Source organism: Ahaetulla prasina, chromosome 2, assembly GCF_028640845.1.
Source record: "Ahaetulla prasina isolate Xishuangbanna chromosome 2, ASM2864084v1, whole genome shotgun sequence".
NCBI classification, from domain to species: domain Eukaryota; kingdom Metazoa; phylum Chordata; class Lepidosauria; order Squamata; family Colubridae; genus Ahaetulla; species Ahaetulla prasina.
The window spans coordinates 189,731,238-189,757,524 of record NC_080540.1 but is presented as its reverse complement, the minus strand read 5'-3'; the positions used below and the strand labels follow the sequence as shown (position 1 = coordinate 189,757,524).

General features: G+C 38.1%; 1 protein-coding gene across 1 annotated transcript in view; it reads left to right on the top strand.

The window, feature by feature from the left end:
• The first annotated feature begins 859 nt into the window (after nucleotides 1–859).
• GPR156 (G protein-coupled receptor 156) overlaps nucleotides 860–26,287 on the top strand; it is a 68,235-nt gene continuing 42,807 nt past the window's right edge. The window contains exon 1 of the mRNA XM_058168003.1: nucleotides 860–908. Coding sequence (XP_058023986.1) covers nucleotides 860–908 — 49 coding nt within the window. The remainder of the gene's footprint in view (nucleotides 909–26,287) is intronic.

Sequence of the window (26,287 nt, the reverse complement as noted above, 5' to 3'; positions counted from 1 at the left end):
CCTGAGTGGCCACCACCAGCCAGGAGGGGCACGGGTCCAGTAAACACGTGGTGGCATTCAGTCTACTCAACAACCTGTCCATGTCCTCGGGAGCCACAGGGTCAAACTCATCCCAGACAATGTCACCAAGACCACCTCGGACGCCTCACCTGAGTCACTGCAATCTTGGTCCAACCCGTCCCGGAGCTGAACGATTTTATCGTATAGATAACCGTTAAACTCCTCAGCACGCCCCTGCAGCGGGTCATCCCGCCCCTGGTGAAGAAGGGAACGAGTCACCCGGAACAGGGCGGCTGGGCGGTTATCTGCCGACGCAATGAGGGAGGAGGCGAGCAACGCCGCTTCCTCAATGCCACTAGGTAAGTCCTTGTATAGGACTTCACTAGTGTCCGATCAGCCTCTGAACGGCTAGACCTCCAGGAACTCTCTAGGCGCCTTCTCCGCGCTTCATCCCCTCAGCTCCTCGGAGAACCAGGAGCCGGTTGGGACCCGCGCCGGGTCAGAGGTCGCAAAGGCACGACACGATCTAAGGCCCCGCCGCGCCCGCTCCCAGGCCGCAACAAGTTCCTCAGACGTGCCGTGAGCCAGACCCTCAGGAATGGCCCAAGCTCCGTCCGAACCTCTCCGGTCCATCAGGCGCCTGGGACGGAACCAACGATCGGCTCCGCCTCCCTGCGGTGTTGGGTGGCGGTCAGAAAGTCTAGGCGAAGGAGAGAGTGATCTGACCATGACAAAGGTTCGTGACTATTTCCTTTAAGTCCAGATCTCTCGACCACTGACCAGAGACAAAATCAAATCGAGTGTACCACCCCCGGTCTGGGTAGGGCCTTCAACTACTTGGGTCAGGTATAAGGCCGTCATGCAAGCCATCAACTGCCGAGCTGCTGTCGTTGACGAGCCGGTAGAAGGCAAGTTAAATTCCCCCATGACTAATACTCTGGGGTTTCAACTGCCACCGAGCAAGCACCTCCAGGAGCTCGGGCAGGGCAGCTGTCACGTAGCAAGGAGCCAGGTACGCGACCAGCAAGCCCATCTGACATCTATGGCCCCACTTCACAAGGAGGGATTCACACCCGACAATCTGAGGTACAGTGGTCTCCCTCGGCTCCAGACTCTCTCTAATCACAACCGCCACCCCCCCACCCCTACCCTGGGCTCTCGGCTGATGAAATGCACGGAAACCTGGTGGGCACATCTGCACCAGGGGCACGCCCCCTTCTGCGCCCAACCAGGTTTCCGTAATGCCTATAAAGTCCGCGGCACCCCCCTGAATAAGGTCGTAAATTAGGGGGGCCTTATTGGCCACGGACCGTGCATTACATAACATCAGCCGAAGGCCCAGGCTCTGAGGGTCTTGGCTATCCGGGGAACGGGAGAAGTCTGGGGGCTCGGGGCGCGCGATCGCCTGCAAATATCGAGCGCGTGCCCCCTTAACACGATCCGAGCCCCCGCTTCCGCCAAATCTGCCCCTCCCCCAAACCGTGCAGGAGAATGCAGGAGAGATGGAAACTTACACAAAATGATATATTGAAATTACAGTCACACACATTCCTATTAAAAAAAATGAAGGAAACTTGAGTTGAAAATTAAAAGGAACTGATATAGGAAATATTAGCAAGCAGCTAATAATTGCAAAAAATAGCTAAACAGCGAAAAGTTAGGGTGGCAAGAAAAACTAAAAGCATCCAAAGGGTCCCTTTTTGGCTATATGTCAAAAAATGAAGAGGTAATTTACTTCTAGAAGATTATATTTGATTAGCAATGGGACAGGAAGAAGAGACACTATCTTTGCCTCAGGCTTTTGACAGAAAGGCCTCTAGCAGAGCAACTAACAAAAGGAGGAAAGGAAACAACCCAAGGCAGTTGAAATAGATAGGGAAAATTTGGCTACTGTGAATCACAGGTCAATTACAGAAACTTGAATGTGCTTGTGATGTCATCTTTGGATGCCTTTCTGCAGTCATGGAGGACATTATGGTGCCAGAAGAACTGAGAAATGCAAATGTGGAAAGCGGAGGGAGAAAAGTAAATGGTAGACTAATTAGCTTGACATTGATCCCCAACCTTTCCAGCTCTGGAATTGTTCTGTCCTCCTCTGCCTCTGTCTGAATGATGGCTTAATTAGCTGGCACTATAAGCTCTGGTGACAAAAGAGCCAGCGTCTGCTAAGAGCCCTCATTATCTTCCACGACGCTGGTGAGTCACAAACTTCAGCTCTAGTCAATAAGCGGATTTGCCTGTTACAAAGAGACACAGCAGCTCTGGCTGCCTTTTATATCCTGTGGGGTGTGGCTCCATGACTCAGCACTTCCTAGGCCTGCCCCACCCTTGCTTCTGTTATTCCCTCCTCTCCTACCTACGAAACCTAGGATTCAACCATGCCTGATTGCTGTCAGCTGGGTCTGCAGGCATGGCCAGGGGGTGGAGGGGAAGAGTCAGGGGATGGAGGCCTCGTTATCTCTTTCACCTGGCCTGCTTCTGGCTCCTGGAGCTGAGCCAGGGAAGCCAGTGCTCCTGAGGTAAGTCCTGACGGCCCTTCCCCCTCACTATCCAAGTCACTTTCTGGCAGCAGGCCCGGCTCCGAGTCACTTTCTGGCAGCAGGGCCGGCTCGGGGGGCACAGACACAACAGGAATGGTGGCAGCAGCTGTGGTGGGAGAGGGAATGGTTTTGTGTATGCATGCTGCTTGCGCAAATGCAGCTTTGTTTGCTCGCCTGCCACTTCCACGGTGCTAACGTTCTGAGTAATGCACATAATTAAATCAGGCATCTGACACACCGACCAGACTCAAAAGCCCCTTTAATGAGTACATAGCATCAGCATTGAGTGAAGTAAAGCTAACTCTGCAGGACTACCGCACTTTAGCAACATAAGAAAGTTTGGAACTTCCCGACTCCTCCAGGTGTTCCCACAGTCTGGTCTCAGCAGATGTTCAGCATTATGCCCTTGATCCCCATGCTGGTTACTGCTGCTGATAAATCCAGCTAGGTAAGGCACCATATCCCTCATCCCCCTCTGTGCTGCCCCAATCCCCCACTCCCAAGTGTGACAACTCAGAAATGGAGTGCAAGTCGGCTTCAACTGTCACCATTTTGGAAGTTGACACACAGCCTGGTTCTCAAAGAGCTGCAGCCTGGTACTGGCCATGGCCTTGAGGTTGGGACCCCTGTGCTAAATGATGTAGTTAAGAGTTGTGCCTGATCTTTTTTTTTTTAATTGAAAAAGTTTTACAAAAAAAAAATATCAACAATTATTCCCCCCACCTCCCCACCCCTCTCCTCTCCCTCCCTCGACCCTTTCCCCCACCCCGAGACTTCTCAGAGCAAAATACAGGGTATTACATCTAACAATCATAAGCTAAAATACAACAATAAACCATAACCCATAACTTCTCCTCTCCCCTTTGCAACCTTAACTCCCCTTTCCCATTTAAACAAATACACTAATACAGTACAATTCCTACAATCACTCATAAGCTATTTGATACTTTTTAGTCTGATATTTGTTTTGAATATAATCAATCCAACTTCTCCATTCCAATATATATCTTTCTTGTGAATAGTCTTTCAAATACGCTGAAATTTTTGCCATTTCTGCTAAGTTCGAAACTTTAAGTGTCCATTCTTCAACTGTAGGCAAATCTTTCTTCCAGTATTGCGCAACCAATAGTCTTGCTGCTGATATTAAATTTAAAATCAGTTTAGTCTCTATTACTGTACAGTCCGTAATTATACCCAATAAAAATAACTGTGGTGTAAACTTTATCTTCTTTTTCAAGATATTCTGCATAATCCACCAAATTTTTATCCAAAATGCTTTGATTTTTTTACAAGTCCACCATATATGATAATAAGTAGCATCATCACAATCACATCTCCAACATTTAGCTTGCATATTCAGATACATACATGCCAGTTTTTTAGGATCTAAATGCCATCTATAAAACATTTTATAAAAGTTTTCTCTTAAACTTTGTGCTTGAGTAAATTTAACATTTCTAACCCAATTTTTTCCCCACGTTTCCATCATTATAGTTTGCTGAATATTTTGTGCCCATTTTATCATACAATCTTTAACTAGCTCCATTTCTGAATCTATTTCTAGCAGTATGTTATATAACCTCTTGATATTCAATTGGCCTTGATCTCTAATTTGTTTTACCAAGTTTTCCTCATTTTGCATGATACCAATTTTCTGGTCTACTCTCCATCTGGCTTGCAGCTGTCCGTACTGAAACCAAGTATAGTTTATCCCTTCTTCTGTCATTATAGTTAAAGATTTCAATTGTAATTTACCCTTTTCTACAAAAAGAAGCTCTTTATAAGTAATCACCTCCTGTTTTTGTTCTATATTTATATTCTCTATCGCATGTCTGGGGGTTTTCCTTATAGGTATTTTATAGTCTAACTTATATTGGTACTTCTTCCAAACCCTTAACAAAGCATTTCTAAGTATATAATTTTTAAAGGTCTTATCCACTTTCTTATCATATAATAAGTAAGCATGCCATCCATATAGCAAATCATAACCTTCTATATTCAATATTCTTTCCTCTGTTAAATTAATCCAGTCACTAATTAGTGACAGAACAACTGCTTCATAATATAATTTCAAATTAGGCATTTTTAAACCCCCTCTTTCATGTATATCTTGCATTATTTTTATTCTTGCATTATTTTTATCTTTATTCTCAGTTTTTTACCCATCCAAATAAATTTATTAATACCTTTCTGCCACTCCTGCAAATTTGCATCCTTTTAAGTACTGGTATCATTTGAAACAAAAATAAAAACATAGACAAAACATTAATTTTTATTGCTGCTATTCTTCCCAACAAGGATAATTGTAACGTCTTCCAATTCTCCATTTCCTTCTGTACTTTCCGCCACAACGCTTCATAATTATTTTTATACAATTTTGCATTTGAAGCTGTAATATATACTCCTAAGTATTTAAGCTTTTTTACTATTTCATATCCAGTTACTCTTTCTAATTCTTCTTTTTGGTGTGTATTCATATTCTTAGTTATCATCTTCGTCTTCTGTTGGTTCACTTTAAATCCAGATACCTTACCATATTGATCAATTATATCCTTCAGATATGTAGCTGAATGAATAGGTTGAAATAAAGTAACAACCAAGTCATCTGCTCTTAACCTATAATCTTGATGTCTAATTTTTATTCCTTTTATTTGATTTGAACCACGTATTTTATTCAATAAAATTTCTAAAGTTAATATAAACAGTAATGGAGACAAGGGACACCCTTGTCTTGTCCCTTTTTCAATTCTAAAAGATTCTGTTAAACTACCATTAACTATTATTTGTGCTGTTTGTCTCTGATATATTGCTTTAATTGCTTGTATCAAATAGTCTCCAAACTGCATCCTTTCTATTATTTTAAATAAAAATTGCCAGTTCAGTCTATCAAAGGCCTTCTCGGCATCCAGAAAGAAGAGCGCTGCTGGGACTTGGTTGTTTTTTTTCCAAATATTCCAATAAGTTTACAATTTGTCTCATATTGTATCTCATTTGTCTCCCTCTAATAAATCACTATGAATCATTTGGCTCACAACTGGCATTAGTCTGTTTGCTAATATCTTAGCAAAAATCTTATAATCAGTATTTAAAAGCGATATTGGCCTATAATTTTCTGGTTTACTACAATCTTGTTCTTCCTTTGGTATCAGCGAAATAAAAGCCATTCTCCACAAAGGGGGCACTTCTCCTCTAGATTGAATTCTATTAAATAGTTCCTTAAGCGGATCTACCATTTCAGCTTGTGATATCTTGAGTTACCACTTGAATTTGTTGAATCTTTGCTTCTTGTTCCATCCGTTTGGTGGCTGCTCTGGTCTGCCTTTGTTCTTTTGCACCTTCTAACCCTGCAACAAATCTTCCTCCATAACTATGGCCCCAACTTGATCTTGTGCCTGCTTCGCCTCTTTTCCCTCCTTGCTTGCCTCATCCAGATCCCTTCTCCTCCTGCCTTCTGGTGATGGTGGACTTCCAGCTTCAAGCATATTAACATAATAATCTCTTGCTTTCCAAACTGTATTGAGATGATGTACTTTTCCTGCATGAAACACTATTATCCCAGCTGGAATATCCCATCTATACTGTCTATACAGATTATCCCATCTGTTGTTTTTTAAGTTCATTTACCAAAAATGCAAACTCTTTTCTACTTCTCAGCATTTTAGGAGGGATTTCTTTCAATGTTAAGATTTCTTGACCAGCTACTTGAATTTATTCCGTGTAAGATGCTTGTAAGATTTCATTTCTAACTCTCCTAGTTGTAAAATAAATGACCACATCTCTTGGTAGCTGTTTTTGTCTGGCAATCCAAGAATTCACATGGTAGATTTTATCAATTTGAAATGCCAGATCTGCTGGTTGCTCCCCCAATATCTGTGCGAAAGCCTCAGAAAATATTTCTCTTAAATTCTCTTGTTTATTTTCCTTCAACCCTCTGATTCTTAAAGCAAATTCCATGGCTCTATATTGTATCAAAACAATTTCATCATCTGCTTTCTCCACCTTAATCTGAATCTTCTCCATTTCCCCCCCAGATTTAAATTAGATTGCTTAATTTCTTCCACACTTTCCTCCAACTGAATCAGATTTGATGCCAAACTTTGAACTGCTATCATAATTCCTTCTCTAATTTCCTTATTTCCTTCTTTGATTTCTGACATCTCTTCTGCCATTTCTTTAAATTTCTCCTCAATGAGAGAAGTTTGCAAACTTATAACATCATTCAGGGAATCTTTCACAAAGTCCTTCAAAAATTTTTGTAATGCTTCTAAATTTAGTGCTTTCGAATCAGCTGTATGAGCTAGGGATACTCCAGCACTCTTAGTAGCACTTGCTTTTATTTGTTTAGCTGCCATCCTCTTAAACTTATATTTTAGTATAATTAGTCAATAAAAGTTCTTTTTAAATCTTCTACAAACACAGTCTTAAGATCTTTTCCCTTTTTTCCTTTTATATCTATTCATTTTAATATAACTTCCAGCAGTCTCTGGCAACTCTACGCATTAAACAGTAGCAGCTTTCTCACTTTTGTTTTCTGAGCCTATTAAGTCAGTGGCGCCATTTCCGTTCTTATCTTCAAAAGGAAACAAAATGTCTAGGGAGTTAAGAATTGTTACTTGCTATTGCTAGTGCTCCTGTCTCTGCTCCGTCTGGTGTAGAATCAATTTATAATCCAATATTGGTCCCAGAGATGGTCGTGGTGATTAATTCTGCTAAAAAGCAGAAAAGCTTTGGATCCGGAGCTCTTCGGGCTTTCCGCAGGGAGCTCTACCCTCCAAACCCCTGGAATTGTCCTAGAGATTTTTGGGGAGCTCTACCTCCATCCTTTTGCTCACCTTTCCCTCTTTTCCCAAGGGAAAGGTTTCCGAGCCGCTAGACAGCTGATTTGCACTGTCTTAGCGGTTCTATGCGATCCAGAGGCTGGCGGTCTAAAAGACCGTCGCCATCACCCACGGAGCCAACGGAAGTCTCGAGTTGTGCCTGATCTTATGATCTTTTTTGGCATGGTGATTAAGCAAATCCAGCTTCCTCTATTAACTTTGCATGCTGGAAGCCTCTGGGAAGTTCATAAATGATGATGACATGACCCTGGGATGCTGCAACTCTTGTAAACCTGCCAATTGCCAAGTGCATGAATTTTGATCATGTGACCAAGCAATGAACTGGTCATAGGTCACTTTTTTCAGTCTTCAAAGCTTCAAACAGTCTTTTAACAGAAGTGGAGAACTTGTATAAAGCAATTGGTTTATGAGCATTTAGAAAACAATACATAGAAAGTAATAATGAAAATAATGGATTCATGAAAAAATAAATTGTGCCAAACTAAACTGACTGGTTTTGATGTAGAGAACAATTTAGTTGACTTTGGGAATGCAATAGGCATGAAGTGCCCATAGGTTTCCTTTGGTAGGAAAAAAATCAAAGTGTCTCCATCTTAACCAATTCATTGATTAATGGTGTTAAGTTGGGTGAGTGAAGAGACTGGAATCAGGCTTCAGACAACAGCTCTTTATTGAACAACTATCTACAATTCAGCAGCTTGCCTCTCTGACAGTTTGTCCTTATATAGGGAGCTGTCAGGGGATTCAACCAATCATGTTTGAGTATTTTTCCCACTCAAACACCGGACCTGAAACCTTTTAGGCTGTCAGTATCTAACAAATGACACTATAGTATATATATCCAGTTAAGAGTCTGTAGCCAGCCGCCTTTTTTCTTGCAATGACTAATGATCCTTATGAAAATCCAGCTTTTATGGTTGTGAGCTAGAGGCTTGTCAATGGTCTCACTGGATGTCTTCCAGCCTTGGGTTTATTTTTCAATATCCTGTTGACATTGGCCTGGTTGTGAATGTTCATCTATTTGCTTTGGCAGAATATTGCAGTCAGTTTCTATGCAGTGTCCTGCAATTTAAAAATCTGAACTTCTAAAAACATGTAAAATCCAAACTTTTAGAAAAATTTGATTTTTTAGGACACCTCAAACATATGTCTGATCCCTGATTTGGAGGCAGATGCAGGGAGAGGAAAATGTCAAGAGAACTAGCATTACAGTTTAGTAAATCTGACTCTTCCAGGAAGACTTTTTTCCAAGACTTTTTCAGGACTAGTGTCATTGGTGTGCAGACCACATTTTGCAATTATTTTTCTGGTAGAACTCAGAAAAAAGACAACTTGTCCTGGTAAATTAGCATTGCTTTATGTTTTTGATCTCTTGTTTTTTTGGAGGTATCAGCAGGATTGTAGCTGCTTGGCTCAGGATTTTTTATTTATTTTTTACATTTATACCCCGCCCTTCTCCGAAGACTCAGGGCGGCTTACAATGTATTTGGTTGGTTTTATATATATTGCTATAAAAGTAATAATAGTTACTATTTTATTATTATTTAAATATATATGTCATCTGATTGACAGTTTACTGACTGGACAGTTTACAAATTATTCAAAACATTTAAAAACAATTACAGAGGGCAGGTGCTGCTTCAGAGAAGGCACACTTCCAAGGTCCTAACATATAGCAATATTTAATAGAAGGAACCTGAGATTCTTCCAGCAGATGCTGGGCAGATACTATGGGAGACAGGCAGTCCCTCAAGTAACCAAGTCCTATGCCAGTTGGATTTTATATGTAGCAACCAGCATCTTGAATTATGACATGCTCATCACTGCCTATACGACTGTATTCTGAACCAGTTGACGCTTCTGAATGAACTTCAAGGGCAACCCCTTGTGCAGCATGTGGTAGCTGTCAAACTATGAGGTGAGCAGAGCATGAATGACTGTCTCAAGGATCTTTGATTTAGGAAAGGGCACAACTGGCCCCTAGATGAAGCTGTGTAATGGCCCGCCTGACTTCAACTGCCACCTACTCATTAAGCAGGAGCTATTAGTCCGGGAAGACCCTAGGAAGTGCCACCCCATCTAAAATCAGATCTGGGTGCTCCAAACCCCCACAGTCACTCAGTTTTGATAGCTGGAGAGAGTTCCTCCCATCCAAACCCACACGACCTTCAGGCACTGGGACAGAATCTTGACTCCTCACTTGGCTGGCCTGAAGTCAAATGATAAAATTGAGTATCATCAGCATTCTGATGATACCAGCCCCAAACCAGCGGATGATCTCACAAAGGAGGGCCCTGGGATCTCTCCCTTTCGATGAGCACTGATTGAAACTGCCCCTGGAGAAAGGAGGAGAATCACTGTAAAACTGTTGTGAATTTGTATTTAAAAGGTCAGTGAAATAACCATCAGGACAAACCCAAACTTACAAAATAGAGAACTGCCTTTTGAGTTTCACAAAAATATTTCGTGGATTCTATTTTTCTATTTGAAATATCCTTAAAGTTTAAACAATAACAGTTTTCAAAAGTAAGAAAGATTTCTTATTTTATAACAGTAAAATTGATGGCATAATAAAATAGCATGAATTTAAAAGACATTCACACTCTTGTCATGTAAATTCCCCCCTTCAAATCATATATAACCTAAAATCTAGTGTTGCCCTTGTTTTGAGTAGTTACTCTTACAAAAGTAAAAGGAATCCTGCTCAAAATCTATCTGGGCTAGCATTTTGCACCATACAGTAGCCAACTATATATCTTATAGGAAGCTTAAATCTTGGATAGGAGAATGAAGGTCCTCCATAAATTTTTTTTCAGTCCTCTTTCATAATTGTCTGTATTCCTGGCGTAACCATATATTATATACCAGAGCATTTTCTTCTATTGGTCCTGAAACTCCATGCAGTTATTGTGGTTTTAAAGGCCTAAGATGTGATACTCTGAAAATGAGATAAACATTTTCTTTATCCACATTTCATACCATACATAATATTATGAACCACTATCAATTCTAAGTGAAATGACAAAAAATCAGAATATTGTTTAATGTTCTAATCCCATTTTTATTTTGATCGATACATTTTGCACACTTTATCCAATATCAACTTCCCTCAAATTAAACCATTCTTCTAATTATATGTTTGTCATATTATTAATTATAAAGAATAATATTTTCCCAAGTTTTGAATATTCCTCCTGATTTAATCTTTGCATACTGATACCCCACTATTCAAAATAAGTTTGTTAACATTTATTTACTAAGGGCTGAGTAAAAACATTTTCTTGCTCTCATAGCAAAGTTGAATCATCCATTAATTCATTCATTAATAGGAAATGTAATATTTTCCTTTCTGATTCCCTTAAGTGGCTAATCTAATGAAATATTTATTGGTCTGCTCTGCTCAGAACAAAACAGAACAATAAGTTAATCTATTCACATTATTTTAGAGCAACATGAAGGTGCACTCTGATTATTATTATTTGTTCTGTAGAATGTGCACCCTATTTAGATTGGAAAGTTTCTAATATCTGCAGTTGTCGATTGGGATTTAGAGAATACATATTTCACATTAGAGTATAGTAAGAGTAAGTTATATCCCTTCTATAGCTGGACCTCAGGCACTTGAAGCTTTTATCAATGTGATGTTTGGCAAGTGTGTTGGCTTCCAATTCTTACAATGCTCCATTACTGCAAGGAATAATCCTTCAGGAAAATAATTACAAAGCCTATACCATTATTAAATTGAGATAGAATTCATTAGAAAATGTAAACATCAGATATCACACTAGCTCATCAGTGTGCAAGAGTATCTCTATCTCACCAAACTATCACATTTCTATTAATAGTAATCATTTATTCTGACTCTTATTTCTCCTTTCAAAACCAGCCTCCAAGCACCTGATGAAGTGGAATGTGATCCATGAAAGCTGATAAATAATAAATTGGTTAGTCTTCAAGTGTCACAAGACTCTTGTTTTTTTTAATTAATATCTGATTTGCTCTAGCAATTACCATAAACACTTCCATGCAAAATGATGCCGTATTCCAACCAGTAAAGATGACTGGTTTAAATTTGATATGAGGAATTCAATATAAGTTTAATCACAGTTATTTATACATGATTGTTCCCCATATATTTAATAATTCCTTCTTTATTTTACATTATAAACTGTAATATAGCAGCAGCTGATGGAATCTGCGGATTTAAAGTTTTAATGAGCTCAGTCTCCAGGGCAGATGAATTACATTCTAGACGAGTACTGAAGGAGCTAGCAAAATGATTGCAGAACTACTCTCAGTAGTCCTCAAGAATTGCTGGCAAACTGGTGAGTTCCCACAGGACTGTAGGAGAGCAGATGTTGTTCCTATCTTTAACAACTGGAGGGAGGGGAGGAGAAGATACGTGATTATAGATTTATCAGTTTGATATCCTTGAACATCGTATTTGTGAGCACTTGGCAAAAGCCAGCATGGAAGATTTATAAATAAATTATACCAGCCTAACATTATCTCAAGAGCTGATTTGGCGGTAACTTGAAATGGCTGAGCAAATACAAAGGTACTTTTCAAGTAGACAGCTATTTGAAGTTACAGCTGCCAAAACATCTTAGGGAGGTATTTACACAAGTGAGATTCGAGCAGCTTGACACAATGGTCAGATATGGGAGATTCCATTCTATACCCTACAATGAGCGTTTCTGCATTTGCAGAGCGGCAGAGGATGAAATGCTCCCAGTTTGGACCAGATCACCCGATCAGGTAGCGATGGTGGCAGGTGGTTTGGAGAACTGGTAGCAAAAATCCTTGCCCCCCTCCATGCCCAGCTGAGCCGCACGATCATCAGAGGTTGTTGGGGTTTTTTTACTTTTAAAAGCATTTTTCTTCAGCCGAAAAAATGCTTTTTAAAGTAAAAAAAAGAGCCTCTGATGATCACACGGCTCAGCTGAGATCGTCAGAGGCTTTTAAAAGCATTTTTTCTACAACTTCTTCAGCCGAAGAGGTTGTAGAAAAAATGCTTTTAAAAGGCTCCTCTGACGATCCCAGCTGAGTTGCCTGATCATCAGAGGCTTTTAAAAGCATTTTTTTACAACATCTTCGGCCGAAGAGAAAAAATGCTTTTAAAAGTTTTTTTAAAAAGTTGGCCACGCCCACCAAGTTATATTACCCTCCCAAGCCATGCCCACAGAACCGGTAGTAACAAATTTTACATTTCACCACTGCCTGGCTCACATCCTATTTGACTGTTGCTTGTATAAGGGGGTGAGAGATGGGTACCTTGGTCCATATACCAAAAGAATTACCCATTGGGATCCCCATATCAAAACAACTTACTTTATGTGTGGCCAGAACCTGAAAATAACATTTAACACAGCACAGTACTTAAACAAAATGGTTCAGTTGAGATCTGCATACGTGGGACTGATTGGAGTAGATTGTAAGGGTGACACTGAAATATAATTGTATGTCATTTTATTCTATTTTATATTCTATTGTATCTTATCCTATAACTATTGTATTTTATCCTAACCTTATTTTAAGCTGTTTGTATATTTTATTTTATCCTAACCTTATTTAAACTGTTTGTATATTTTATTGGCGATATGTGTTTGCACCTTGTGCTTTAATATGGCCTATAGGCTAATCAAAGCTATCATTTTAAACTATATTTTATTCCAATTCCATTTTAAATTGTTTTTATCAGGTTTTAGTAATAATTTGTGTCTGGAACTCTGCACTTTGATATGGCCCAAGGGCTAATCAATAAAGTAAAGTAGTAAGTAATGTACAGAGGCTGTGAGTTTGTAGTCCCACATTAGGCATAAAGACAAGAGGGTGACCAGTCTCTTTCAGCCCTAAAAAGTTTCCACTGAACGTTTTATATTATATCAGCCTAATTCATGATTTTGGAGAACTTAGAATGTTTGTAAATTATTTGGTGACATTTATGTTGATTCCAATTAAGATACAATCTAACTGAATTTTATTGTTTTTCTTAGGTGTAAGATCTCTATTTTTTCTGTTAATTTATTAATGATTTATGTGTTTAATGGAATCTTGATACTATTTGATGTCAGTCCTATACAGGTAAAACCTAATATTGATTTTTGTTTAATCTGGCATTTTTTGATAATGAGCTTAGGCAATATAAATTTTCTGTTTTTTCTATGGTTGATCTTATTCTAAACTGTGATTGAAAATATTGTTTGTACATGTGTATTGTTTGTACATGTGCTCCATCCACAGGCCTGCAAGGTTTCATTAAAGCATTATTTAGATTTTGTTTTGATTCTTTCTTTCCATGGCATAAAAAATGCCAAATCTGAATGTCCTGAATTTGTATAGTTTTTGTATATTTATATTTCCCTCTAATTAAATTTTAAACAATTTTTTTGTTTAAATATTTTATTGTGCCTTGCTTAATGCTTATCACTCTTTCTTAAAAAGAATTGAGTGGCTTTTCTGATTTCTTAAATTTTTAAAATACCTTAGATTGCTTACCAAAGGATATCTTTGTCTTTTTAATTTATATTCTATTTAGAATAATGGATCAAAATTATTTATCCAACAATGAAAAATAATCATTTTTATCATGCTGGTTTTTTTTTAACAATCATCAACGGGCTTTTTGGTGAAAAAATTATTGCTGTTCAGACCGATGTTTATAGTGTAATAATAAAGTTTCTATCTTAAAAACTGCTAAGAAGGAACATTCGTATTTGAATAGCACACTTATTTGTATCTAAAAACAAAACAAAACATAGCTTCTATAGAAAGAGAAATTTAGAACACATTAGATTTAGGAAACATGGTTTCAATACCCTTAGAGAAGTTCTAGGCAATATGTCATAGACAGAGGCAATGGCACAGCACTTCCAAAAATGCTGCCAAGAAAGCTGCAGGGACCAGCCCAGGAAGTTGCCAAAGTCAGCACTGACTGAAAGCACTAAAACACACAAAGACACATACACACCCACCCACACCTTATTTCATATCTTAAGAGTTATTGGCTTAACATCAGAGGAGTTTGATGTTCACTGGAGTTCATGAAGTCCAGTGAAATCATCATTAAAATGGTAAAATATGGCTAGATGATACAACTTGAAATGGATTCATAACTGTCTGAATAATATCCCTCAGAGTATTCATAAATGATTTCATAATCAGCTTTGAGAATCTTATTAAGTGGAGAACTACAGACTTTGTCGTCAGTTCTGGGCTGTTCAATGTTTTTATTAATGACTAAACACCAAACCCACACAGAACACTATTAACTTCCCACCAAAGGTGGTCCCCGTTTTTCTACTTGCATTTTTTACCTGGTTTCAAACTGCTAGGTTGGCAGAAGCTGGGACAAGTAACAGGAGCTCACCCTGTTACACAGCACTAGGGATTCAAACTGCTGAACTGCCGACCTTTCGACTGACAAGCTCAGCATCTTAGACACTGAGCCATCACAACCCTAGAAGACAACATAGGTTTGTCAAAAACATTATGTCAGACAAAGCTTATTGCATTCTTTACAAAGTGACTAAATCAGTGAATCAGGGAAATACTATGGATATAGCTTACTTAGACTTCAGTAAAGGATTTGACAAAGCAGACCACAATCTACTTCTTGATAAACTAGAAATATGTGGAACTGACAGCATCACCACCAGATGGATTCGCAATTGGCAACCATACTCAATGTGTACTCCTCAATGGACAGAAGCACGCAGTAGAGTACCATAAAATTCTGTCTTGGGCTCAGTACTCTTCAACATCTTCATAATCTGTTTAGATGAGGGGATAAAAGGACAGCTCATAAAATTTGCAGACAACACACTGAGGGGGAATAACCAACACCCTAGAAGATGAGTGAACTTGCATCATTCGAATAGTCGCATGATGCAAGTTTTTTTAAGGACATCAGCTATATTTTTTAATGTTGCATTTCTTTGGATTCTTTTTTTTTTTTTTTATTCAAAAAGTTTTACAAATTTTTTTTCCCCCTTTCCCCCCCTCCTCCCCCCTCCCTTCGCAACCCCTCCCCCGACTTCCCGGAACGAGCACAAGGTATAGTTAAAATAAAACAAACATATGCTAAAAATTTTCGTCCCAACTTAATTATACCCTACAATCATCAATTCCTAACTTCCCCAAAAGCAATCAAAATAATACATCATAATCATTCAAAAACAGTCTGATAACTCTTAGTCTGATATCTACGTTGAATATAGTCAATCCATTTTTTCCATTCCTTTAAGTATCTTTCTTGCGTATTGTCTTTCAAAAAGGCTGATATCTTCGCCATCTCAGCCAAATTGGCAACTTTCAATATCCATTCTTGTATTGTTGGTACTTCTTTTTTCTTCCAATATTGTCCTATTAGTAATCTTGCTGCAGTTATTAGATTTAAAATCAATTTAGTCTCAATTACTGTACAATCCGTAATAATTCCCAACAAGAAAAATTGCGGCAGGAACTTTATCTTCTTTTTCAGAACATTTTGTAAAATCCACCAAATTTTTATCCAAAAGGCCTTTATGTCCTTACAAGTCCACCAAATGTGAAAATATGTAGCGTCATCACAATTACATCTCCAACATTTTGCTTGCATTTCTGGATACATACACGATAATTTTTTAGGATCTAGATGCCATCTATAAAACATTTTATAAAAATTTTCCCTCAGATTCTGTGCCTGCGTGAATTTAACATTTCTAACCCAAATTTTTCCCCACGTTTCCAATAATATTGGCTCCTGAAAATTTTGTGCCCACTTTATCATACAGTCCTTTACCAAGTCCCTTTCAGAATCTATTTCAAGTAACACATTATACAATCTCTTTATATGCTCCTGAGACTGATTTCTAATTTGCTTTACCAAATTTCCCTCGTTCTGCTCTATACCAATTTTCTGATCTCCCTTCCATCTAGCACGTAATTGCTCATATTGAAACCAAGTATAATTTTTCCCTTCCTCTCTTAATACTTGCAGAGATTTTAACTGCAAATTACCTCTTTCAGTATACAAAAGATCTTTATATGTAATCATTTCCTGATTCTGTTCTATGTTTATATTTTCTACTGTATGTCTAGGACTTGCCCATATAGGAACCTTATAATTTAGTTTATAAGAGTATTTTTCCAAACACATGAAGGGCATTTCTTAGCACATGATTTTTAAAGGCCTTATCCACTTTTTGTCATAAATTAAATATGCATGCCATCCATATAACAAATCATAACCTTCTATATTCAAAATTCTGTCCTCTGTTAAATTAAACCAATCACTTATTGCAGAGAGAGCAGCTGCTTCATAATATAATTTAAAATTAGGCATTTTAAACCTCCCTTTCCGAGAATCTTGAATTATTTTCATTTTAACCCTAGCTTTTTACCTTCCCATATAAATTTGTTAATTCCCTTCTGCCATTCCTCAAGATTCTTATCTTTCTTAATTATTGGTATCATCTGAAAGAGGAATAAAAATCTAGGTAAAACATTCATTTTAATAGCAGCAATTCTCCCCAGCAAAGATGATTGCAATTTTTCCAAACAATCAACTCCTTCTGAACTTTTTGCCATAAAACCTCATAATTATTCTTATACAATTTCACATTTGATGACGTAATATAAACCCCTAAGTACTTAACCTTCTTTACAATTTCAAATCCTGTTACTTCCTCTAGTTTTTCTTTCTGTTGTCTGGTCATATTTTTATTATCACTTTTGTCTTTTCTGATTTACCTTAAACCCTGAGACATTCCCATATTGATCAATTATTTCCAACAAAGATTTACTAGAATTTATAGGGTTTGTTAAAGTAATCACCAAATCATCTGCAAAAGCTCTTAACTTATATTCATACTGTCTTACTCTAATTCCTCTATCTCCTTTATTTCTCGTATTTTATCCAATAATGGTTCTAGAGTTAAAATAAACAATAATGGTGATAAAGGACATCCCTGTCTTGTTCCTTTCGCAATCTTAAAAGGTTCTGTTAAGCTACCATTGATTATAATCTGTGCTGTTTGCTCTCCATAAATTGCCCTAATTATTCTTAAAAAACCATCTCCAAATTGCATCTTTTCTATTAATTTAAATAAAAAATCCCAATGCAATCGATCAAAAGCTTTCTCTGCATCGAGAAAAATAAATGCTGCTGGAATAAAATTTTTCTTTTCTAAGTACTCCAGTAAATTAACAATCTGCCTAACATTATTCCTCATCTGTCTCCCTTTTATAAATCCAGATTGATCATTATGAATTCTTCGCTGCAGAATCAACATTAATCTATTAGCTATTATTTTAACAAAATCTTATAATCATTATTTAAAAGTGAGATTGGCCTATAATTCCCAGGTTTAGAACAATCCTGTTCCTCTTTTGGTATCAATGAAATAAAGAGGTTCTCCATGAGGGGAATTCCCCTCCTAGTTGTATCTGATTAAATAATTCCTTAAGTGGACCTAACATCTCATCCTGTAAATTCCTATAATAACTAACTGTAAGCCCATCCGTACCAGGAGTTTTCCCCATTTTAATTGTTTAATTACCAAAATAATTTCTTCCGAGGTTATAGGCGATTCAATTCATCCGTTTGTTCTAAAGTTAAATTTTTAACCTTATATTCCTTCAAATAATTATCAATATCCCTATTCGATATATTATCTTTAAGATATAAATTTGTATAATATTCTAAAAAAGCTTTTTAAATTTATCCTGTTGATATCTCTCTTTACCTTTGTATTCTATTTTTCTATAGTACGTTGTTTTGTCTTTTCCTTAAAGTGTATGCTAACCACCTACCAGGTCTATTTGCATTACAAAAGTATTATGTTTGGCATATTGTATATTTGTTGCCACCTGATCAGCCATTATCATATTAAATTGATTCTGTAGTAACTTTATTGCATCTTTAAGTTTTTGATCATGTGGATTATGTATTAATAATTGTTGTTTCTTATAAATTTCCTCTTCTAAATACCTACGCTGTCTTTGTTGCTTATTTCTCTGTCTATTATTAAGATATATTAATACACCTCTCATAAAAGCTTTACTGCAGTCCCAAACCATTTCTATCGATGTTTCATTATTCAAATTATAATCAAAAAATTCTTTCATCTGCTTTTTACATTGATTTACATTATCCTGATATCTAAACAAATTTTCATTTAATCTCCAAGTTCTTCTACCCTCTTTTCCATATTGCAATTCCATCCAAACAGGACTATGATCAGACAAACATCTTGGAAATATCTTAGTTTTCTTCACCCTAAAAAGCAAATCATTAGAAATTAAAATAAAATCAATACGTGAGAAGGATTGATGCCTATCAGAGAAAAAAGTATAGTCTCTTTCCTCCAAATTCCGCAGTCTCCATACATCTCTTAACTCAAAATCTTCTATCATATCAAAAAAGGATTTAGGCAGCTTTGCATGTGCAGGTATCTTCTTGGAAGAAATTCTCTTGTCCTTTCGTGTATCTATTACTCCATTCCAATCTCCCAATATAATACACGATTTATAATCCCATAGAATCAACTTATCATATAACATTCTATAAAATTTTTCTTGTTGCTGCTTGGGTGCATATATACCAAGCAAGAGAGTCCTTATTATTTCTATTGTAAGTTCAATAGCAATATATCTTCCATGAATATCTGCCTCTATTAACTTGGCTGGTATATCTTTTCTCAAATAAACCACTATGCCATGTTTTTTCTCCAAAGCTGAAGCAACAAAATGTTTACCTAACTTTGAGTTTATTAGGTACTTTTGATCTGATAATTTAATATGCTTTCTTGTAAGCAAATAACATCATTTTAAATTGTTTCAAATAATGAAATATTTTCTTCTCTTCTGAGCTGAGTTCAAACCATTGACATTCCAAGTCAAGATTTTATTTGCCATTACTGGGCTGCTGAAGCCTTTGGGCAATCAACTGAAGATCGTCCTCCCGTATCTTGGCCGTGCTCCTCCACCGCTTCTGTAGCAGAGTCCTGAACTTTACTTTGAGTTTGTTGCTCCTTTCTTTACGCTTAAGGGCTCCCCTCGTCAGTCTTTGTTCTTGTGGTTGTCCCTCTGATGGTAACATCACTGGAATCACCTCAGCTTCCACACCCATTTGAGTCTCTTGAATTCTTTTTTCTATTATTTCTATTTCAAATTTCAACACTGTAGAAAGAAAATCTTTGGCCTTAAGCACTGTGTCAATACGATGTCTCCTTCCTTGATGATACACTGTCAAGCCAACTGGAACCTCCCATCTAAATTGAATCTGGTATTTCTTAAGTTCTTGAGTGAAAAATGTAAAGTCCTTTCTATCCCTTAACATCTTGGGAGGAATCTCTTTCAAAACCTTCAACTCCTGTTCCCCTATTTTCAAGTTTTTCTGAAAAGCAACTTGCAAAATTTGATTCCTCACTGTTCTTTTCAAAAAATAAACCACAATGTCTCTAGGAAGTTTCTTTTGCCTAGCAATCCAAGAATTAACTCTATAAATTTTGTCAATTTGATAAGCAACCTCTTGTGGATCAAGTTCAATAAATTCAGCCAGAGCTTCTGATAAATTTTTTTTTAAATCTTCCCCTTTTTCCTCATTCAAACCTCTAATTCTCAGAGCTCCTTCCATCATTCTATACTGCATCACCACCACTTGATCTTCATTTTTATCCAATTTGATTTGCATTCCCCCCATTCTATTTTCTATTTGTTGATTTGACTGAACAATTTCTTGCACCTCCTCCTCCACTTCCTCCAATCTTTTTGCCAAACCTTGAAAAGCCATCAAGATATCTTCTCTTATTTTTTTATTATTCTCTTTTATTTCTTCTCTTATTTTCTCATTATTATCCATAATCTCCTTAAACCTTTCTTCAGACACTTTCCCTTGCTCTTTAATCAGATCTTCTAAAGCTAGTTCAGAACCCCTTCTGCCCCCAGTCTTAGGTGGTTTAGTAGCCATTTCAGTTTTAAAATTCACAAAATATAAGTCTAGAAACTTCTCTTTTCCCCTTTAAGTATAGGAGAGCTCAGTTCACTTCATTAAAATCCACACATAACATTTCTTATCTTCTTAGTTGCACAGACTGTTTAAAATTCCATTCGTCACTTTCACTCCCGTTCAGGCGCCATCTTTAAGAGTCAATTAAAACAAAGGGGAAAAAAATTCCTCTTTTTTTAGAAGGTAGAAGTCAGGAAATCAAAAATACTTGCAATCCAATAATTGTCCGCTTGCATTCATTCCGTCTGCTTAAAGAGATCCATAAAGATAAGACAAGTAGCAGAGATGGACACTTTCTTCTTTTCCTGCTTTTGCAGACACGCACTGAAGTCGGAGAATGGCAGGAATATTTATGGGACCCGTCGACCCTTCGAGGCTCTGCTTAATTAAAACAAAGCCTCTGGGGAGGTCTACCAACATTTCCTATTTCTCTTATCTTCCCCCTTTCATCCAGGGAAAAAGATTAAAGCCGGCTTTTCCTGGCTTACGATGTTCAGTGCGGAGCCCCTTTAATTAGGGCTCAGCGAAGAGGTGGAGCCACCCGGAAGTCTGGATTCTTTTTTAAAGTACCTGCTCAGAGTTATGGAAGTGAGATGGGTGGACGTCTCAATTATTTCACCAACCAACCAACCAACCAACCACCATCATAGATTAAATCAAAAGTCTGTTGTAACTATCTAAATACTTGCACACAAAACAGGAAAGACCCAGGTTTCTGTTATTACTCAGAAAGTGGTATTTAAGGCAAGTTGCTGTCTGGAACAGTGAACATAACTAAGCCATCAACACTAGTTGCTATTGATTCTACTGCTGTTTATACTCTTATTCTTTTAAAATTTACTAAAATTTACATTCCAATGTATCTGAACTCTGATACTGTATATATTTATCAAAAATATCTAATTGCGCTAAACTTAACCAACTGGAACGTAAGCATGCATAAAGACTATAACTGAATAAATCTAACTTTCATAAATGTTTTAAACAGGATATAACCAGTAAGAGAAAAACAAGGAAAACAAAGCCATGAATGTGTACATGACTAGGCTGAGGCTGAGGGAGGGGTCAAATACATCATCAGTCTAGTCCCTTCACATCCACAAAGACCTAAGTTCAGCCAACCATGAATTCCATTGACTCTTATCTACCATCAATTTGCTTTGACCATTAGTAATTCAGATTCTTGTAGAGAGCATAAGCTTGCAATAAATCTTTGTATTCATGTCTTGACTTCTGATTACCTGTGCTTGACAGAATGTGCTCTGCATCCATTATAACTACAGTATATCCCTCTTAATGTTCTCCAAGAATTTAATTGGATACAACAAACTCCAAACTTGTTGGCATTATTCTTGCACCTTGTGGAATCCTACATCTCCCAAAACTATCCCCCTCAAAAAAAGAAACAAAACAGATCCAAATCTGGGATTTTACAGGAATTTTAATATTAAACTATTCAAATCACTCAAATCATGACAGACAATTGATTTTGTACAGATGAGTCAAGTGTCTGTAAGCTATAGTATCACCACTAATAACCCGTTTGTCAAGAAATATATTCACAGCCATTTACCTTAATTATAGAATAGAATTTTTATTGGCCAAGTGTGATTGGACACACAAGGAATTTGTCTTGGTGCATATGCTCTCAGTGTACATAAAAGAAAAGATACCTTCATCAAGGTACAACATTTACAACACAATTGATGGTCAATATATCAATATAAATCATAAGGATTGCCAGCAACAAGTTATAGTCATACAGTCATAAATAGAAAGAAATTGGTGATGGAAACTATGAGAAGATTAATAGTAGTGCAGATTCAGTAAATAGTTTGACAGTGTTGATGGAATTATTTGTTTAGCAGAGTGATGGCCTTCGGGAAAAAATTGTTCTTGTGTCTAGTTGTTCTGGTGTGCAGTGCTCTATAGCGTCGTTTTGAGGGTAGGAGTTGAAACAGTTTATGTCCAGGATGCGAGGGGTCTGTAAATATTTTCACGGCCCTCTTCTTGATTCGTGCAGTATACAGGTCCTCAATGGAAGGCAGGTTGGTAGCAATTATTTTTTCTGCAGTTCTAATTATCCTCTGAAGTCTGTGTTTTTCTTGTTGGGTTGCAGAACCGAACCAGACAGTTATAGAGGTGCAAATGACAGACTCAATAATTCCTCTGTAGAACTGAATCAGCAGCTCCTTGGGCAGTTTGAGCTTACTGAGTTGGCGCAGAAAGAACATTCTTTGTTGTCCTTTTTTGATGATGTTTTTGATGTTAGCTGTCCATTTTAGATCTTGCGATATGATAGAACCTAGAAATTTGAAGGTTTCTACTGTTGATACTCTGTTGTCTAGTATTGTGAGAGGTGGAAGTATGGAAGGGTTTCTCCTAAAGTCTACCACCATTTCTACGGTTTTGAGTGTGTTCAGTTCCAGATTGTTTTGGTTGCACCACAAGGCTAGTCGTTCGACCTCTCGTCTATATGCGGATTCATCATTGTCTTGAATGAGACCAATCACTGTTGTGTCATCTGCGAACTTCAGTAGCTTAACAGATGGATCATTGGAGATGCAGTCATTGGTATACAGAGAGAAGAGAAGTGGGGAGAGCACACAGCCTTGGGGGGCCCCTGTGCTAATTGTACAGGTATTTGATGTGATCTTGCTTAGCTTCACCTGCTGCTTCCTGTTTGTTAGGAAGCTTGTGATCCACTTACAAGTCTGTTCCGGTACCTGTAGCTGGTTTAGCTTAGTTAGAAGAATGTCTGGAATGATGGTATTGAATGCTGAACTAAAGTCTACAAAAAGGACCCTTGCATAGGTCTTTGGAGACTCAAGATGCTGTAGGATGTAGTGCAGAGCCATATTAACAGCATCTGTTGATCTGTTTGCTCGATATGCAAATTGCAAGGGGTCTAACAGCGGATCCGTGATGGTTTTCAAGTAGGAAAGCACTAGCCTTTCAAAGGTTTTCATGACTACAGATGTTAGAGCAACTGGTCTGTAGTCATTCAGTTCCTTGATGGTGGGTTTCTTCGGCACTGGGATGATGGTAGAGCGTTTGAAGCAAGAAGGAACATAACACATCTCTAGTGATTTATTGAAAATATGGGTGAAGATGGGGGCCAATTGGTCAGAACAGACTTTTAAGCAAGGAGTTATCTTGTCTGGGCCTGGAGCTTTTCCTGGCTTTTGTCTGTGAAATAGGTCCTGCACTTCTTTTTCTGTGATCACTAGGGGTTGTGAACCCAATGAAATGGGGTCAGTTGTAGGAGGCTTGGCTGTTGTTGGTGCGTCTGAGATGGGGGTTGTGGAGATAGGTGGCTGTAGTTTCCTTTCAAACCTGCAGTAAAACTCATTCAGGTCATCTGCCAGATGTTGATTACCTTCAGCCTGGGAAGGTTTGCCATAGCTGGTGATATTTTTAAGAGTTTTCCACATGTTTGCTGGTTCATTTGCTGAAAACTGATTCTTTAGCTTTTCAGAGTAGCTTCTTTTCACTGCTCTGATCTCCCTTGTTAGTGCATTTCTGGCCTGATTGTACAGCATTTTATCACCTTTTCTGTAGGCTTCCTCTTTGGAATGTCGTAGCTGCTTAAGTTTAGGTGTGAACCAAGGTTTGTTATTACTGTGTATTCGCAAGTTCCTTGTAGGTACACATAGGTCTTCACAGAAGCTGACGTATGATGTTACAGTATCTGTGAGTTCATCCAGGTCTGCAGAGGTATCTTTAAAAATATTCCAATCAGTGCAGTCAAAACATGCCTGTAGCTTTAATTTTGATTCCTCCGTCCATTATGTAGTCGGTGTGAGCTTAAATGGACTCCAGAGGATGGTAGAGGATAGGAAGGCCTGGAGGAATGTTGTCCATGGGGTTGTGAAGGTCGGACACGACTTCGCAACTAACAACAACAATCAAAGGAGAGGCAGATGGGCAAGCTGGTGAGATGTTATTAACCTTTTTTTAAGAGGAAGAAATGGAATGGCCAAATCAGAAGAGTCTAGTGGGGAGTATATTTTGATTGTAGAAGGAGGAAGAGGAAGACAGTACAATATACTGGAATCATATAATTAACAACCACTGTGCATATTTATTTATTCATATATTTATTCATTTATTAAATTTGTCTGCATCCTAAAACCATCTAGACTCCAGTAGCTTACCAAATTTACAGAGTGAAAACTCAGTACTGTGGGGTATAACATAATAAGCTGTAATTTTCCATTTAATACTATATTTTATAGTTTATATAATGTTTATCCTTTGTTCAAATTACCTAGTTAGTATCTTAACATATAGCCACACCACAGCCATGTTTAAATTTTCTTTCTGATAATTTGACTGATGAGATTGATGGAATTTTCTATAAATTTTAAAAGCCCCCCCCCCCTTTCTCTCTCCTTGAGACCAGAACTGTCAGGAGAGCATTTAATACATTGTGGCATTTTTAGCTGTTCTCAAGCCTCTATGACAGGGGTGTCCAAACTTTTTTGAGTGAGGGCCAAATACAGAAAAATAAGCAAAGGCCCGGGCCACGGGGGGGGGGGGGGGGGAATGGGCGTGGCTTATTTTGGGGTGTGGCTTGGTGGTCATGTGACTGGTGGGCGTGGCTAACTGCTCATGTGACTGAGTGGATGTGGCTATGGGCATAGAAACTACTCAGAGGGCTAAAAAAAGTAATTTTTGACCAGTCCTCACACTTATGACCATCCTCACATTTATGCCCATTGCAGCATTTTTAACAACCATATCACTCATTTCACAACTGCTTCTCTTCACCACGGTTACAAGATAGGGTGCAAAATGTAAAGATAGTTGTAGGTGTGAGGACCAGTCAAAAGTGTGAGAACCTGTCAGAAATCACTTTTCAGCAGTCTGGGTAGTCCCTATGCACAGTTTAGGCTTAAGTATACTATATGTGTATGAGTTATATATATGTGCATGTGTATCTCTATGTTTGTGTACGTGTGTGTTTGTGTTATGTTGATTGCGGCTGGACAACAAACAGTATATAAGCCTAGTAAATTCATGTGTGGCCCGGGCCACACACAAGAGGTGACATATTGACACATGATTACTGTGTGTATTTCTAACTCGCCTATAATGTGAAGAACATTGCTCTCAGTGGGAGCAGTGATGCTGTCCTTTGGATTGAAGGATGGCTGGGATGTCAGGAGAAAGTTTGGTGGTTGAGACACGAAGGACTTCACAGAGATGGCTATCAGTCATTCTGGATCTCAGTCTGCTTTTGTTCTGATTTAACAGAAAATGTTTGTTCACATATGTATGTTGAGCGAACAGGCTCATCATTCTTTTTGCATGGCGTCTCATCAGAGGAAACTTGGCATGATCCAAATTCTGATAGAAGTCAGGGAGGGAGAGAAGCTGATTTTGACTCTTCAGAGAATCATCACATTGCATTTCAATCAGTTCTAACTGCAGACTCTCCTCCACTTCTTCTGCATCCACCAGGAAGGGGTCGAGAACAGCTTGATTTGTTTTCAATGACAGAAAAATCTTGAAAACGCTGGTTGAATTCTGTCACGAGAGATGTAATTACAGAAACATATTTCTCCTTTTTAGCAGAAAGGTCTGCCTTTGGAAAAGCAGACTTGATTTCAGACAGCGCGAGGAAGTGTACAGCATTAAAGCTTCGTAGTTGTGTCTCAAACAGGCGGAGCTTTACACAGAAAACTTTCATGTGCGCATACAGGTGTGATACCAGCTGTTCTTTGCCTTGTAGGTTCTTGTTCAGTGTATTCAGATGATGAGTAAGATCAACTAAAAATGCCAGGTCTGCCAGCCACAGAGGGTCACTCAGTTCATGAAGAGGTCGGTCCTTCTCTTTCAAAAAATTGTCGATTTCTGATCTCAGCGAATAAAACCGCTGCAGCACAGAGCCACGGCTGAGCCAACGCACATCA